Raw genomic sequence first — 18,906 nt, 5'->3', positions numbered from 1 at the left:
ACACATACTGGTGAAAAACCATTTGTTTGTAAGCTATGCCATTATAAATTTGCACAGAATAGTAATTTAGTGAAGCACATGAGAACACATACTGGAGATAAACCCTTTAGTTGTGAGTTGTGCCAGTACAAATGTAGTACAAAATCAGCTTTAGTGCAGCACATGAGAATTCATACTGGTAAAAAATCTTTTGTTTGTGAGTTGTGCCAGTACAAATGTAGTACAAAATCAGCTTTAGTGCAGCACATGAGAATTCATACTGGTAATAAATCTTTTGTTTGTGAGTTGTGCCAGTATAAATGTATGCAGAATAGTACTTTAGTGCAACACATGAGAACACATACTGGTGAAAAACCATTTGTTTGTAAGCTATGTCATTATAAATTTGCACAGAATAGTAATTTAGTGAAGCACATGAGAACACATACTGGAGATAAACCCTTTAGTTGTGAGTTGTGCCAGTACAAATGTAGTACAAAATCAGCTTTAGTGCAGCACATGAGAATTCATACTGGTAATAAATCTTTTGTTTGTGAGTTGTGCCAGTATAAATGTATGCAGAATAGTACTTTAGTGCTACACATGAGAACACATACTGGTGAAAAACCATTTTTTTGTAAGCTATGTCATAAGAAATTTGCACAGAATAGTAATTTAATGCAGCACATGAGAACACATACAGGAGATAAACCCTTTAGTTGTGAGTTGTGCCAGTACAAATGTAGTACAAAATCAGCTTTAGTGCAGCACATGAGAATTCATACTGGTAATAAATCCTTTGTTTGTGAGTTGTGCCAGTATAAATGTATGCAGAATAGTACTTTAGTGCAACACATGAGAACACATACTGGTGAAAAACCATTTGTTTGTAAGCTATGTCATTATAAATTTGCACAGAATAGTAATTTAGTGAAGCACATGAGAACACATACTGGAGATAAACCCTTTAGTTGTGAGTTGTGCCAGTACAAATGTAGTAGAAAATCAGCTTTAGTGCAGCACATGAGAATTCATACTGGTAATAAATCTTTTGTTTGTGAGTTGTGCCAGTATAAATGTATGCAGAATAGTACTTTAGTGCAACACATGAGAACACATACTGGTGAAAAACCATTTGTTTGTAAGCTATGTCATTATAAATTTGCACAGAATAGTAATTTAATGCAGCACATGAGAACACATACTGGAGATAAACCCTTTAGTTGTGAGTTGTGCCAGTACAAATGTAGTACAAAATCAGCTTTAGTGCAGCACATGAGAATTCATACTGGTGAAAAACCGTTTGTTTGTGAGTTGTGCCAATATAAATGTGTACGGAATAGTCATTTAGTGCTGCACATGAGAACACATACTGGGAAGAAACCATATGTTTGTAAGTTATGCCATTATAAATGTGCGCAGAATAGTACTTTAGTGCAGCACATGAGAACTCACACTGGGGAGAAACCTTTTGCATGTGAGTTCTGCTCATATAAATGTGCTGCTAAAAGAACTTTATTGAAACACATGAGAAGTCACACTCATAATTCATAAGCTAATAATGCAAGTGAATTGTGCCAGTATCAATTTTACTAGGAAAACTAATTTAAAGAGGCCCATGATAATTCGTACATGTGAGAAGGATTTTATTTTTAACATAAGTCCCACTAAATTTTACTCCAAGAAAACATTCCTTTATTTTTGAATAGAAAGAAAACTGCATTTAAAGATTTTCGAAAATTCGCTTGTCACACGCGGGAACCGAACTGACTAAAATCTGTAAAAATTACAACCTGTACTTTTATTGCATCGATTGTTAGGGCCAATTATACAGATGAAATCTCTCTAAGAAGCTTGATAAATTAAATGAAAGCAAAACCATGAAATCTGGACTTTTAAATTCAATGAGTCAAGTTAAAGCTCTTTAACTCAAAGATCCATCTGTTCAATTTTCATCCAACTCCTCAATGCTGATGCTGCAAGGTAATGAACCCCTAAGCCCTGATGGTGAATTGATATTTAAGGTATCAAACAACAGCTTATATATATTATAAAGGCGAAAGTTTGTATGGGTGTGTATGTGTGTGTGTGTGTGTGTGTGTGTTTGTTACTCCTTCACGCAAAAACTACTGGACGGATTGCGCTGAAATTTAGAATGGAGATCAAAGAGTTCCCACGGGATTTTTAAAAAACTACATCCACGCGAACGAAGGCGCGGGCATCAGCTAGTAACTAAATAATTGGATAATACGCGTACGAAATACCTAAATGTACTTATTTCTTTGTAATAATATTATTATATTTTAAAACTACCGCCCCAATTCTTTATTTCAATAAATTGTGTCATTTGTATGTGTGTTTTATTTATCAACGAAAAGTTCAAGTAAAGTAAGTAATTTTAATCGTATGAAAATATTGTTGTAACAATAAGAAGAATAAAAACGGTCAAGTGCGAATCGGGCTCCACTCTTTTAGGGTTCCATACATATTTTGGGTGTGTGAAATATTTCTTTTCTGAGCTAGAACATCGAAACAAACCGCGAACTAAAAACCCAAAATTTTTTTTGTATCTACTATGTATTTGCATAAATATACTTAAATATTACAATTTGCTCGATAAATCAAAGACTATTATGTATAAAAATAAATGAGGATCTGTTTTAGAATGTACAGGTGAAGCCCTTTCATATGATACCCCACTTGGTATAGTTATTTTCTTTGATGAATTAGGTAACAAAATTATGAAATGCAACAAAAATGTATAGCATCACGGTCGATTAACTTTTCGTAGCAAGAGGGGTAAAGACGAACGTTGGCAAGGTCTCTTATTGGCTACTTTTTATCCCGGAAAATCAATGAGTTCCCACGGGATCTTCAAAAACCTATATCCACGGGAACGAAGTCGCGGGCATCAGCTAGTACATAATATAACAAAACGGTACGTACAACGTACATACATGACTATATAAGTCAGAACGGATCAGCCTGGCTGTCCAGCGTGGAAATGCAGCCAGTATTCTTGGCACCATTCCACGCGGGCATGATTTGTATAGTAATTAGATAAGGCTAGCTTAAGTTTTATTGAAATATTTTCGAAAAAAAGTCTGAATATTTTGTTTCAGTTGCTCTTCTGCCTGGAAAACTTGCGCTTCGTGCTGAAAACAATGTTTACTATGACGAGACTGAACAAGACGAAACAAATGACAAATGTGAATAAGAGGTTGAGATTTATAATGACGACGAAGTAAACAACACTGGTACAAACGACAAAGGATGCATAAACATGCCAAACATTTGCTCAGAGACAACTTGCGATGCTCTGAGAAAATCTGAGAAAGCCGCACTGGAACAAGATCAATTGCTCTCTATGACACGAAAACTTAATTGTTTTTCTGACTCAGATACTGAAAATAATGGAATTGACTCTGAAGGTTCCGAATACCAGACAAAAAGCCAAAATGAACTCCCTACATCCGAAATCATCGAGTCAGGCACTACAGAATCCGTAGAGAAAGTTTCTTTGTTTTATGTTAGTGATGTGAGAAATATTGTAACAACGGATTTATATTCAGAAAAACATATCGAGCAAAAAATTTATATTTGTGACATTTGCCAAAAAAAGTTTAAACGTAAAAGTATTTTAGTGAAACACATTATGTCTCACGCTCAAGAAAAACCGCTTACTTGCAAGTTGTGCCAATACAAATGTAAATATAGTAGTCATTTAGTGCGGCACATGAGAAGACATACTGGTGGGAAATGCTTTGCTTGTGAGTTGTGCCAATATAAATGTAGTCGAAAAAGTGCTTTACTTCTGCACGTGAGAACTCACACTGGGAAGAAACTGTTTGCTTGTAAGCTATGCCATTATAAAAGTGTGCGGAATAGTCATTTAGTGCGGCACATGAGAACTCACACTGGTGAAAAACCTTTTTTTTGTACGCTATGCCCTTATAAATTTGCGCGGAATAGTCATTTAGTGCGGCACATGAGAACTCATATCGGTGAGCACCCGTTTACGTGTGAGTTATGTCAGTATAAATGTAGTAAGAAAGGTGATTTAGTAAGGCACAATATGAGAAAACATACCGGTGAGAAACCGTTTGCTTGCAAACTATGTCATTATAAATGTACAGATAGCAGTAGTTTAGTGTGGCACGTGAGAACTCATACTGGTGAGAAACCCTATGCTTGTGAGTTATGCCAGTACAGATGTAGTCAGAGCAGTAATTTAGTGAGACACCTGCGAACACATACAGCTGAGAAACGCTTTGCTTGTGAGTTATGCGAGTACAAATGTGCACAGAATATTCATTTAGTGCAGCACATGAGAACACATACTGGTGAGAAACCCTTTAGTCGTGAGTTGTGCCAATATAAATGCAGTCGGAAAAGTGTTTTAGTGCAGCACATGAAAACACATACTGGAGAGAAACGCTTTGCTTGTGAGTTATGCGAGTATAAAAGTGTGCAGAATAGTGGTTTAGTGCAGCACATGAGAACACATACTGGTGAAAAACCCTTTAGTTGTGAGTTATGCCAGTACAAATGTAGTCAGAACAGAGATTTATTGCAGCACATGAGAACACATACTGGTGAGAAACCCTTTAGTTGTGAGTTGTGCCAGTATAAATGCAGTCGGAAAAGTGTTTTAGTGCGGCACATGAGAACACATACTGGTGAGAAACCCTTTAGTTGTGAGTTGTGCCAATATAAATGCAGTTGGAAAAGTGTTTTAGTGCAGCACATGAAAACACATACTGGAGAGAAACGCTTTGCTTGTGAGTTATGCGAGTATAAAAGTGTGCAGAATAGTGGTTTAGTGCAGCACATGAGAACACATACTGGTGAAAAACCCTTTAGTTGTGAGTTATGCCAGTACAAATGTAGTCAGAACAGTCTTTTAGTGCGGCACATCAAAACACATACTGGTGAGAAACCCTTTAGTTGTGAGTTGTGCCAGTACAAATGTAGTCAGAACAGTCTTTTAGTGCGGCACATGAGAACACATACTGGTGAGAAACCCTTTAGTTGTGAAATGTGCCAATATAAATGCAGTCGGAAAAGTGTTTTAGTGCAGCACATGAAAATACATACTGGAGAGAAACGCTTTGCTTGTGAGTTATGCGAGTATAAATGTGCACAGAATATTCATTTAGTGCAGCACATGAGAACACATACTGATGAAAAACCCTTTAGTTGTGAGTTGTGCCACTACAAATGTAGTCAGAACAGTGATTTAGTGAGGCACAGAAGAACACACACTGGTGAGAAACGCTTTGTTTGTAAGCTATGCCATTATAGATGTGCGCGCAATAGTACTTTAGTGAAGCACATGAGAACACATACTGGTGACAAACCCTTTGCTTGTGAGTTATGCCAGTACAAATGTAGTCAGAACTGTAACTTATTGCAGCACATGAGAACTCACACAGGTGAAAAACCCTTTGTTTGTAAGTTATGCCATTATAAATGTGCGCGGAATACTCATTTAGTGCAACACATGAAAACACATACGGGTGAGAAACTCTTCCATTGTGAGTTGTGCCAGTTCAAATGTAGTCAAAACAGTGATTTAGTACAACACATAAGAACTCATACTGGTGAAAAACCCTTTGCTTGTAAGCTTTGCCAGTACAAATGTAGTCGGAAAAGTATTTTAGTGCAGCATGTAAGAACCCACACTGGTGAAAAACCCTTTGCTTGCAAGCTATGCCATTATAAATGTGCGCAGAATAGTAGTTTAGTGCAGCACATGAGAACACATACTGGTGAGAAACCTTTTGTATGTGAGTTCTGCTCGTACAAATGTGCCGCTAAGAGTAGTTTATTGAAACACATGAGAAGTCACACTCATAAATCATAATTCCAAAGAGGCACGTGATGATTTGTACATATCTGCAGGAGTTTATTTGTAACTATTAACTCGCTCTGGCTTCGAACAAGGGGCGCTACCTGAACCATAGAAAAATAGATAAATGTTTATAAGTTCTCGTATATTTTTTGGCCAACAAATTTTTGGACCTAAAACAAACTGAGAATTTCTGTAAAATAATTTGCCCAACATATTTTTATGCCTTAATATCGTTGTTTTTTTATTACATGTACAAACATGCAAAACTTACCAAAATATCTGGTAGAAAACAGAAACACGTAGATAATAATATATAACTTTGTTGTAGGTATAATACTAGTTTATGAAACGGTTGCATAGGGGCTAATTCGATCGAGAACTTTTTTAACGTCTGTTAAAAAAGCGTTCATATAGAACAAATGCATTCCCAAGTATCTGTTCACACGTTAATGCTTTTTTTAACGCGCACTTTGTATTGTCAGTGCTCGTGTGAATCAGGGCTTATAGAGGTATTAAAACCGAGCTGCAAGCGAGCCTTTACTAGTATTGTAACGTAGCAAGGAGGTTGGGGTTTGTAGAAGGTATTTGGGGAGTGCTTTGTACCTAATTAGTCGAGGTAAATAAAAAGACTATCGTGCTGCCGTCTGCCGACAAACTGTCGAATGGGTTGGTAGTTGGTCCTATCAAAGATGTAATTTTTAGTTTTAAGGAAGAAATAAATGAATATGAATATGATATATAAGTTGAGCCCATATATTTTTTACCTTTTTATGATTTACCTACCTATGTATACCACCTACCTTAATTACCCACCACTATCCTGTTCAGTTGTCAGACAATTAATTTATATTTTGTCTACATACCATTTGGTTCATCGAGGGCAAAGTTTCTGTAATTACCTTCCTGCCTCATCATAATACCGGTCAATATCTGATCTATCCATCGTTCAGAAAATGACCAGAGTACTTATCTGGGGCTCATTGATATGAAAGATCAAATCTATAGCTATACCTCATTCTTTCGGCTATTGTGGTTAATGCCACTAAGGCCCGGTCTCCACCTAAGAGGAGAGGAGAAGAGATGTGTTCAGTCGACCAATCAGACTGATAATAATAAATGATGCAAAAATATTATCCCGTTATCTTTTAAAAATCTGATTGGTTGTCTGTATACTTCTCTCTGCTCCGCTTAGGTGGAGACCGGTACCTACTTTGACTTTGCTCCGACTTAAGCCTCGATGACACGGGGCGAGTTTACAAGCTGCTAGCGAACTCGCTGCCTTGTAACTTGTAAACTCGCCATGTGTCATCGAGCTTTTTCACAATCTGCTTTTGATTATCAGATTGTAAAAACGCTGCTTGAAAAATAGAAAGCCGGGCTAATTTACTCGCCATTCGCTGGCGTGTTGGCCTGTAAGCTAGTTAACTAGCCACGTGTCATCATCACTGCTAGTAAACTAGTTGCGAGCATCTGCGTTTTGGCAGTTAAAGCTAAAATGTCAACACGCTAGCTAGTTGGCTACTGAGCGAGTGGAATGTTTTGTGTGTCATCGACACTCGCTTACTCGCTCACTCGCTAGCTTTTAAACTCGCCGACTAGCAGCTCGTAAATTAGCCCAGTGTCATCGAGCCTTTAAGACACTGTTTAAATGAGACAGTATACGGCATAGACATACAATTTTCGCTTCAGTATACCGCATAAATCTGTCTCGTTTTAAAATATGCCATACCTACTAACTTCTGTGTAACTTCTGTGGTCCGCGGGCATGCAGAGTTGAATATTGAAAATGGAGACGGTCTTTTTAAAACAATTGAGTTGAGGACTACTTTAGTTTTGTTGTTTGTATATTTATTGGTTCACCGCTTACATCTTGTGTTTAGAGAACCTCTGTGAATATACCACATTTACGCAAAACTTTTTTAGTAGCATTCTAAATCTATTCCGCTATCATACCAATGTTACCCGTCACTACTGTATCTAGTACATTTTCGACGCCAATTTATTTAGTGCGTTGGCAACACCGGTAAGAACGCAGTGCAGTGTCACTGTCAATTAGGGATGTCGAATGTGCCAAAAAATATCGATATATTTAATAAACATATTTATAACATGAGTACCCATCGAGAAGACAACTGGGTATATCGGTAACATTATTTAAGAATAATGGCGGTTCTAAAATGCTAGTGTAATATCCAAATGATAATTATAATTATATTGCAAAATTGTGGGTAATAACAGATGGTAGTAGTTACAATAGTTAGACCCGAACACAACCTACAGACGCAGACAGTGTGCAAAAATATAATGCAACTACAGCCAATCAGTGGACACTTTAATTTAATTTAAGAATTTAAATTATCAAAATTACATAGATAGCATTCAAATAAACAAACATGACTTAAAGTCAAAGAGTCATGATAATTATTTTACGATTGACACCTTGGGACATATTGGGGTGCCATCTATGAGGCTTCTATGGAACGCACCATTGAAAGTTCCTCATAAATGTCGTCATATAGCCAATATCAATATATCGATATTAGTCCTGTGTCAATCGTTCATTTTCTGCGATTCGGTCGTTCAAGTACTGATTACAGCAACGACTGAGATCTTTTCGGTCGTTCATCAGTCATCAGTCATTTTTTCGGTACTTCGGTACTTCGGTCCAATCAGTCTCTTCGTTCCTCACGAATGTATCGGTATTCGGTACTCAGTCTCAGTCGTCAGTCTCAGTCGTGAATCGGACGATGAGACTCCAAGACGTCTCGATTGCGCACGCTCGTTTCGTATAGTTTCGCGTTTCGTTATAGGTCGTCGGACGACGCGGGTTCAAAATCGCTGCATTATTGTAATATTTTTCCCGATTGTATGCACTGTTATGATGTAATTACCTATCTTTTTAATTGAGCTTTTATTTTTAAACATGTTTAATCATTATGTTAAGATTTATAGATACTAAAACCTTATGCATCTCATATACCTACACGTGTTGCCTAAATGAAGTAGGTAGATACCTACAATTTTACAATGAACATAACAACAAGGGTAAATATTGGGAAAATATACCTACCTAGTCCATATCTATATATTACTAGCTGATGCCCGCAGCTTCGCCCGCGTGGATTGGTCAGATCCCCTGCAGCATCAGGATTGAGGAGTTGGACTCCAAATTTTTTATGAAACAATGTCGCAAAGTTCCTCTATCGATTAAAAAAGAAATGACGCAAATCGGTTCAGAAATCTCGGAGATTTCGGTGTACATAGGTAGAAAAACACAACTCCCTTTTTGAAAGTCGGTTAAAAAAGTAGCCCTGGTCAATTCTCTACTTGTCTGTGAAAATCCCGTCAAAATCGGTTCAGCCGTTCCCAAGATTAGCCTTTTCAAACAGACAGACAGACAGACAGACAAAAATTTTAAAAACGTGTGATTCAGTTATAGTATCGTTCAAATAACCATATGACCTTAATATACGGTAGTTATTTCGAAATTACAGACAGACACTCCAATTTTATTTATTAGTATAGATTACTTACTATTACTATTTTACTATGATCTGTAGACCAATCATTTCTTTCAATATTTTTTAGTTTCATTCTTCGTTCTCGGTGGTTCTCGGTTCGTGGCGACTGGTTGAACCGGATCGGTCAAAAACGACTGATTCGTTCATCAGTACTTTTGCGCGACCTCAGTCAAATGACCGAATCGGTCGTGACTGACACAGGACTAATCGATATATCGATATTTATTCTACAAGCCTATTGAGTGTCAATTTATTTTTTTAGTTTTGTAAGTGTTACCTATATGGTTTTTGTGGTTATGGCTGTTCAATTTGTTCAAATCACATCAAATCGATGGTTCAAATTGTCGGTACAAATGTAGCTGTATGTAAGTGGCAGTAGGAGCTGGAGACAGGAGAACTGAAAACGGTCCGAGTACTCATAGTAGATACCCATACTCGCATAGTAGGTAACATGGAGCAGGAGCTGTGCGGCGAGAGGCGCCTCCACGCCGCCACAGTGCAGGTCTGTGTCCCAGCACTAATGCGTAGTGAAGTCGGAGCTTCTGGAGCTCTGTCCGAGCCCCTGCCACGCGCCGAGGCATTACAACTGTACACTGAACAACTCGATAGACCGAGCTGTGCTGACCGGGTACAATCCTGCTCAGGCGCCTCTGTTCCTATACATACGCGATATTTACAATGTGTCAGTGGCTTCACCTCACTGCGGAAGGCTTAGGTGAAGGAACACACTGTGAGGATTCTGAAATATCGGTAGCCTGGCGATCCGCCTTAGTGTGGTGGCTCTGAGCTCCAGAGGAGGCCATTGCTCGACTGTGGGACGTGGATAAACTAACATTTAGTACTGTTTGTTGCAGGTTTGCATGACATGCCTGGACACTGACAGCCAAATGTTTTCAGTGAGCGAATGCAAGTTGGAACAAGCGTATGAGCACTTGACTGGTTATCCTGTAAGTTGTTCATTTATCTATCTCATTGTCAAACATGGTAAATGACAAAATTGTTCAAAATGAAAGTGAAAAGTACAGGCTAACTCTAGTGGTGCAATTAGGCTACAAAATCTTTAGAAGAATCCACCAGATTCCTGGTGTTATGTGAGACATAGGTGCTGCACCTGTGTGAACATAATTTTACAGTCAATTGAAATAGCTGCATATACATAGAGTTGCCTCACAGAACAAAACCAAGTGCAGTTGACAAATCATCACACTGTAGAGATGAGCAAGATCTGTTCAGTACCTTCACTTGTTAATGTTGAATACATTTTGTTTCAGTTGTTTGACGTAGGCAACCTACAACACTCACTTTGCGCTGAATGTGCTCAGAGATTGACAAACTTTGACAAATTCAGAGACAGGAGCTTGAGAGCTCGTGCGCTGATGATGGACTTGGTGAAACAACATGAAGTGGTGAGTTATAATGACTTTGACTATTGGCTTTGAACTTGACATAACAGAGAAGCAGTACTTCTTAGGTACAGAATTAACTCTTAATACATATTCAATGTATGTAAATTATTATATAATGTAGGTAAATAATATGACTATGTATGTATGTAATATCAAAAAATTGTGTGAGCTCCATCTAAAAAAGTTCATTGATCATTCACAATGACACAACAGAACTACATCACTACACTATTGCTTCAAATCTGACATCATCATTTTAAAAATGCAAGGTGGTATTTATTTCATTTATTTCAAATTAAATGACTTTGGTGCTAACATTTAGAATAGATTATATTTTTTATTCAAATAAACTTAAACAAGTGCTTTTGAATTGTCAAAATAATTTACCACTGGTATGGAATGCCATTCCTACTGATAGTCTCTCTTCACAATCACATCAATATAGAATAATATTATGTTGCTGATTTAGATTTCTCAGCAATGATTGGAGTACAGGAAAACTAATCAGTATGAATTAACTTAAAACATAAAAACTGCTGCCAGGGTGTGGGTGTATGTTGTGGGTGCACTGCTACAGTGGGTGGGTGTTTCAGATAACGAGACAGCACATCGCTGCATTGCGCCCGCTGGACCACAGCATGCAGGCCTCTGTAGAGACGGCCTGGGACAGCGCAGACGTGGCCTCGGTGAAGACGGAGCCCGACCTGTGCACGGACTGGGACAGCGCAGACGTGGCCTCGGTGAAGACGGAGCCCGACCTGCGCGCGGACTGGGACAGCGCAGACGCGCAAGCCTCGGACAGCGAAGACGCGCAGGCCTCGGTGAAGTCCGAAGGCAGTGCCAGCATGCTGCGGGACGCCAAGCTGCTGGACGAGGCTCTGTGCAGAGTGCTGCTGACGAGAATGTCGCGTGTGGAAGAGCGCGCGCTGGCGACGCGGGATCTGCTGAAGTGCGAGAATGTGACGCTGCAGTGTACGGAGTGCGGCGAGGAGTTCTCCCGCGAGCGCGAGTACAACGAGCACGCGCACTCGAGACATCGCACGGTGAGCCCCCTAGCACTCTTGAGCCGCGTACTGGCACTCTTGAGCCGCGTACTGCCACTCTTGAGCCGCATACTGGCACTCTTGGGCCGCGTACTGGCACTCTTCTTTCTCTTTGGTCTGGTACCTTGTATTATTTTACATTTATTGTATGGCGCTTATTTTGAACGAATTAACAACAGGACATGTGTTGCCCCAAAAATATGGCCACTGTCGACTCATAGCACGAAGGAATAGAGGAGCTGCTCCATGCCAAGTCGCCTGGGTTGAACAGCAAACGGCGAACAGCGTGATAGCTTTAAGGGTTAAGATGAGGTGTCGTAGTTAGTCTGATTGTGTCTACTTGTCCACAGACTCGCGCGAGTGAAGGCTGCTCAGCTACCGGTGAGTGACACACAGACGCACGCACGCACACACACAAACACATACACACACACAAGAAAAGTAGCTGAGGCACATGAGAACACATACAGGTGTGAAAGCCCTTTAAATGAAATGAAATATAATTTACTAGATGATGCTCGCGACTGTGTCCGCGTCCGCGTTTCAAATCCTCTGGGAACTCTTTTACTTGCGGGATAAGAAGTAGCCTAATATATCACGCTTCATGTTTTTGCTATAGGAATCTATGCAAAAATCCGAGTCGACATGTTGCTCTGTTGCGGTGTGATTGAAGGAGTAACTAACATACTAACACTTTAGCATTTATAATTATTTAAGTAGTGCTTTACTGAATAGGTAGATATGGTTCCATTGCTGGCCTGGCTGGTATGGCCTGCGTGTGAAAGGGGCGAGTTAAGTGTCCTTCATATTCTCTTTTTTGACGTGACAACGTCTTATAATTCGATACAGCCGGCTGCACGCACGAAAAAACATGACTCATGCGGCGTTACCTCGACATGACTCATGCGTTACCTCGCCGCAGGCGAGGTAACGCCGCGATCGGCCTTTGTTGTCACGTTCAACTATCGTCAGTAAACCGACTTTACAGACAACCAATTTTTTGTTTTGTATCTGACGAAGCAACATGTATACCTACAGTACATAGGAGTATGTGTGGCGATAATAATAAGGGGTCATAAAAATTACATTTCTAAGTACAGCCTACTTGCCTACAGTGCAAGTATTACATAAGTATGAGAAATGCAGACGTTATTAGCGAATATATAAAAGGGGTTTGTGATTGTTTCATACTAATTGTTATTGTAACAGACTATAAAGTCGAGCATAGCCTTCTCAGTGTTCATATCAAGCGCTATAAATATTGTAAAGCAACCGAAACTTATTGCGTTCATTTTCGATTAACAGCGAATGATAAGTTAACATATATTGTTTCAGACGTATTGGCCGCGAGACTTGCGAGCACTGACGACGAAAGAGAGCACCCTGACAATACCGAACAGGCTGAAGCAATCGACAAATGTGAACAAGTGTTTGGGATTGATAATGACGAAGCAGACAAACCGAGCCAAAAATACAATGAGCCTACGCAGTGCATAAAATCACCATTAAACATTTGCAGTTTTTCTGATTTGGTCAGTAAAAATAACGATACTGACTCTGGTGAGACAGAAAGCCAAGATGAACTCCCTATATCAGAAACCAATGAATCAGTCACCTCACATATTATTACTGTAGACAAAGTTTCTTTGAACAATGACAATGATGTGGGAAATATAGTAACAATGGAAACTACGGAACTTTCATATTCAGCAAAACATGTAGAGGAAACAAGCAACTATATATGTGACGTTTGCCAACATAGGTTTAAATGTAAAAATCTCCTAGTGAAACACATTATGGCTCACAGTATAGAAGAACCGTTTGTTTGTGAGTTATGTCAGTACAAATTTAGTCAGAACAGTGACTTAGTGCAGCACATGAGAACTCACACTGGTGACAAACCCTTTGTTTGTAATCTATGCCATTATAAATTTGCAAGGAAAAGTGATTTAGTGAGACACATGAGAACTCATACTGGTGAAAAACCATTTGTTTGTAAGCTATGTCATTATAAATTTGCACAGAATAGTAATTTAGTGCAGCACATGAGAACACATACTGGTGAAAAACCATTTGTTTGTAAGCTATGCCATTATAAATTTGCACAGAATAGTAATTTAGTGAAGCACATGAGAACACATACTGGAGATAAACCCTTTAGTTGTGAGTTGTGCCAGTACAAATGTAGTACAAAATCAGCTTTAGTGCAGCACATGAGAATTCATACTGGTAAAAAATCTTTTGTTTGTGAGTTGTGCCAGTATAAATGTATGCAGAATAGTACTTTAGTGCAACACATGAGAACACATACTGGTGAAAAACCATTTGTTTGTAAGCTATGTCATTATAAATTTGCACAGAATAGTAATTTAGTGAAGCACATGAGAACACATACTGGAGATAAACCCTTTAGTTGTGAGTTGTGCCAGTACAAATGTAGTACAAAATCAGCTTTAGTGCAGCACATGAGAATTCATACTGGTAATAAATCTTTTGTTTGTGAGTTGTGCCAGTATAAATGTATGCAGAATAGTACTTTAGTGCAACACATGAGAACACATACTGGTGAAAAACCATTTGTTTGTAAGCTATGTCATTATAAATTTGCACAGAATAGTAATTTAGTGAAGCACATGAGAACACATACTGGAGATAAACCCTTTAGTTGTGAGTTGTGCCAGTACAAATGTAGTACAAAATCAGCTTTAGTGCAGCACATGAGAATTCATACTGGTAATAAATCCTTTGTTTGTGAGTTGTGCCAGTATAAATGTGCACAGAATAGTCATTTAGTGCTGCACATGAGAACACATACTGGTGAAAAACCATTTGTTTGTAAGCTATGTCATTATAAATTTGCACAGAATAGTAATTTAATGCAGCACATGAGAACACATACTGGAGATAAACCCTTTAGTTGTGAGTTGTGCCAGTACAAATGTAGTACAAAATCAGCTTTAGTGCAGCACATGAGAATTCATACTGGTGAAAAACCGTTTGTTTGTGAGTTGTGCCAATATAAATGTGTACGGAATAGTCATTTAGTGCTGCACATGAGAACACATACTGGGAAGAAACCATATGTTTGTAAGTTATGCCATCATAAATTTGCGCAGAATAGTTCTTTAGTGCAGCACATGAGAACTCACACTGGGGAGAAACCTTTTGCATGTGAGTTCTGCTCATATAAATGTGCTGCTAAAAGAACTTTATTGAAACACATGAGAAGTCACACTCATAATTCATAAGCTAATAATGCAAGTGAATTGTGCCAGTATCAATTTTACTAGGAAAACTAATTTAAAGAGGCCCATGATAATTCGTACATGTGAGAAGGATTTTATATTTAACATAAGACCCACTAAATTTTACTCCAAGAAAACATTCCTTTATTTTTAAATAGAAAGAAAACTGCATTTAAAGATTTTCGAAAATTCGCTTGTCACACGCGGGAATCGAACTGACTAAAATCTGTAAAAATTACAACCTGTACTTTTATTGCATCGATCGTTAGGGTCAATTATAAGGATGAAATCTCTCTAAGAAGCTTGATAAATTAAATGAAAGCAAAACCATGAAATCTGGACTTTTAAATTCAATGAGTCAAGTTAAAGCTCTTTAACTCAAAGATCCATCTGTTCAATTTTCATCCAACTCCTCAATGCTGATGCTGCAAGGTAATGAACCCCTAAGCCCTGATGGTGAATTGATATTTAAGGTATCAAACAACAGCTTATATACCTATATTATAAAGGCGAAAGTTTGTATGGGTGTGTATGTGTGTGTGTGTGTGTGTGTGTGTGTGTGTGTGTGTGTGTGTGTGTGTTTGTTACTCCTTCACGCAAAAACTACTGGACGGATTGCGCTGAAATTTAGAATGGAGATCAAAGAGTTCCCACGGGATTTTTAAAAAACTACATCCACGCGAACGAAGGCGCGGGCATCAGCTAGTAACTAAATAATTGGATAATACGCGTACGAAATACCTAAATGTACTTATTTCTTTGTAATAATATTATTATATTTTAAAACTACCGCCCCAATTCTTTATTTCAATAAATTGTGTCATTTGTATGTGTGTTTTATTTATCAACGAAAAGTTCAAGTAAAGTAAGTAATTTTAATCGTATGAAAATATTGTTGTAACAATAAGAAGAATAAAAACGGTCAAGTGCGAATCGGGCTCCACTCTTTTAGGGTTCCATACATATTTTGGGTGTGTGAAATATTTCTTTTCTGAGCTAGAACATCGAAACAAACCGCGAACTAAAATCCCAAAAATTGTTTTGTACTATGTATTTGCATAAATATACGTACCTAAATGATACATTTTGCTCGATAAATCAAAGACTATTATGTATAAAAATAAATGAGGATCTGTTTTAGAATGTACAGGTGAAGCCCTTTCAAACTCAAACTCAAACTCAAATTATTTTTATTCAATTAAACTTTTACAAGTGCTTTTGAATCGTCAAAATAATCTACCACTGGTTCGGAATGCTGTTCCTACCGAGAAGAACCAGCAAGAAACTCGGCGGTTGCTCTTTTAAAATGTACAATTTACAATAATATGCCATACTGTATACAAGCAATTGCAGCGCCGTGTATTCCATATGATATCTTGGTATCTTGGTATGATATCTTATATCGGTCTTTCATATGATATCCCACTTGGTAAAATTATTTTCTTGGATGAATTGAGTAACAAAATTATGAAATGCAACAAAAATGTGTAGCATCACGGTCGATTAACTTTTCGTAGCAAGAGGAGTAAAGACAAACGTTGGCAAGGTCTCTTATTGGCTACTTTTTATCCCGGAAAATCATTGAGTTCCCACGGGATCTTCAAAAACCTATATCCACGAGAACGAAGTCGCGGGCATCAGCTAGTACAAAACATAACAACAAAAGGTAGGTACAACGTACATTCATGACTATATAAGTCAGAACGGATCAGCCTGGCTGTCCAGCGTGGAAATGCAGCCAGTATTCTTGGCACCATTCCACGCGGGCATGACTTGTATAGTATAAGGCTAGCTTAAGTTTTATTGAAATATTTTCGAAAAAAAGTCTGAATATTTTGTTTCAGTCGCTCTTGTGCCCGCGAGACTTGCGACCCATGACGACAACGACACGCGCCGTGACGAGACTGAACAGGATGAAACTATACACGAATGTGAACAAGTGTTTGACATCGACGATACCGAAGCAGAAGCTGCTTGTGAGCTATGTCACTATACATGTACAGATAATAGTGATTTAGTGCAGCACATGAGAACACATACTGGGGAGAAACCCTTTGTTTGTAAGCTATGCCATTATAAATGTGCAAGGAAAAGTGATTTAGTGAAACACATGAGAACTCACACTGGTGAAAAACCCTTTGTTTGCAAATTGTGCCACAGTACATTTACGCTGAAAGGTAATTTGATGCAGCACATGAGAAAACATACAGGTGAGAAACCCTTTAGTTGCAAGTTGTGCCAATATAAATGTAGTCGGAACTATGAATTACTGAGGCACATGAGAACACATTCTGGTGAAAAAGCCTTTGCTTGTAAGGTATGCCACTGTAAGTTTAAGCGGAATAGCAATTTAGTGCAGCACATGACAACACATACCGGTGAGAAACCCTTTAGTTGTGAGTTGTGCCAATATAAATTTAGTTGGAAAAGTAGTTTAGTGCAGCACATGAGAACGCATACTGGTGAAAAACCCTTCGCTTGTAAGTTATGCCACAGTACATTTACACAGAAAGGTCATTTGGTGCAGCACATGAAAACACATACCGGTGAGAAACCCTTTAGTTGTGAGTTGTGCCAATATAAATTTAGTTGAATAGTAGTTTAGTGCAGCACATGAGAACTCACACTGGTGAAAAACCCTTTGTTTGCAAGTTGTGCCACAGTACATTTACGCTGAAAGGTAATTTAGTGCAGCACATGAGAAAACATACCGGTGAGAAACCCTTTAGTTGCAAGTTGTGCCAATATAAATGTAGTCGGAACTATGAATTACTGAGGCACATGAGAACACATTCTGGTGAAAAAGCCTTTGCTTGTAAGTTATGCCACTGTAAGTTAACGGAGAAAAGTAATTTAGTGCGGCACATGAGAACACATTCTGGTTAAAAAGCCTTTACTTGTAAGGTATGCCACTGTAAGTTTACGCGGAATAGCAATTTAGTGCAGCACATGACAACACATACTGGTGAGAAACCCATTAGTTGTGAGTTGTGCCAATATAAATTTAGTTGGAAAAGTAGTTTAGTGCAGCACATGAGAACGCATACTGGTGAAAAACGCTTCGCTTGTAAGTTATGCCACTGTAAGTTTACGGAGAAAAGTAATTTAGTGCAGCACATGAGAACACATACCTACCGGTCAGAAACCCTTTAGTTGTGGGTTGTGCCAATACAGGGTGTTTGGTAATTAGTATATAATGACGACACGTACCCATGCTACTTTGATCTGATAAATACATTGCTGATGTATAATGACGAAATAAAATTATAAAAAACTAGCAGATGCCCGCAACTTCGCCCGCGTGGATTTAGGTTTTTCGAAATCCCGTGGGAACTCTTTTGATTTTCCAGGATTAAAAGTAGCCTATGTGCTAATCCAGGATATAATCTATCTCCATTCTAAATTTCAGCCAAATCCGAGTAGTTTTTGCGTGAAGGAGCAACATACACACACACACACACACATACAAACTTTCGCCTTTATAATATTAGTGTGATTCCATACAAAATTTTAATTTTTTCTTATATCCAAGTTTTCATGGCCCTAACGTGCCCTAACTCACTGAGATCGTTGGCCTCGGCCTATCTAAAGATGGCCAACGATCTCAGTGAGTTAGGGCACGTTAGGGTCATGAAAACTTTGACATACCTAATTTGTTTTTTAACCCCTGACCCAAAAAGAGGGGTGTTATAAGTTTGACGTGTGTATCTGTGTGTCTGTGTATCTGTGTATCTGTCTGTGGCACCGTAGCGCCTAAACTAATGAACCAATTTCAATTTAGTTTTTTTATTTGAAAGGTGGCTTGATCGAGAATGTTCTTAGCTATAATCCAAGAAAATCGGTTCAGCCGTTTGAAAG

The 18,906-nt window shown here is 38.4% G+C and overlaps 1 protein-coding gene across 1 annotated transcript in view; it reads left to right on the top strand.

Annotated features, from left to right (window-relative positions):
- Positions 1 to 18,226, top strand: part of LOC123878942 — a 58,822-nt gene extending 40,596 nt beyond the window's left edge. Inside the window, exons 7-18 of the mRNA XM_045926318.1 lie at positions 79 to 162; positions 415 to 498; positions 919 to 1,301; positions 4,102 to 5,836; positions 9,879 to 9,998; positions 10,209 to 10,301; positions 10,626 to 10,760; positions 11,354 to 11,803; positions 12,154 to 12,184; positions 13,139 to 15,049; positions 16,893 to 17,616; positions 17,778 to 18,226. Of these exons, the coding sequence (XP_045782274.1) occupies positions 79 to 162; positions 415 to 498; positions 919 to 1,301; positions 4,102 to 5,836; positions 9,879 to 9,998; positions 10,209 to 10,301; positions 10,626 to 10,760; positions 11,354 to 11,803; positions 12,154 to 12,184; positions 13,139 to 15,049; positions 16,893 to 17,616; positions 17,778 to 17,934 (5,907 nt within the window). The 3' untranslated portion in view covers positions 17,935 to 18,226. The remainder of the gene's footprint in view (positions 1 to 78; positions 163 to 414; positions 499 to 918; positions 1,302 to 4,101; positions 5,837 to 9,878; positions 9,999 to 10,208; positions 10,302 to 10,625; positions 10,761 to 11,353; positions 11,804 to 12,153; positions 12,185 to 13,138; positions 15,050 to 16,892; positions 17,617 to 17,777) is intronic.
- The last annotated feature ends 680 nt before the right edge of the window (positions 18,227 to 18,906 follow it).

The sequence above is a fragment of the Maniola jurtina genome, chromosome 27 (assembly GCF_905333055.1).
Source record: "Maniola jurtina chromosome 27, ilManJurt1.1, whole genome shotgun sequence".
Lineage (NCBI taxonomy): Eukaryota > Metazoa > Arthropoda > Insecta > Lepidoptera > Nymphalidae > Maniola > Maniola jurtina.
Note: the sequence above shows the minus strand (reverse complement) of the source record. Positions and strands in the feature narration are given on the sequence as shown.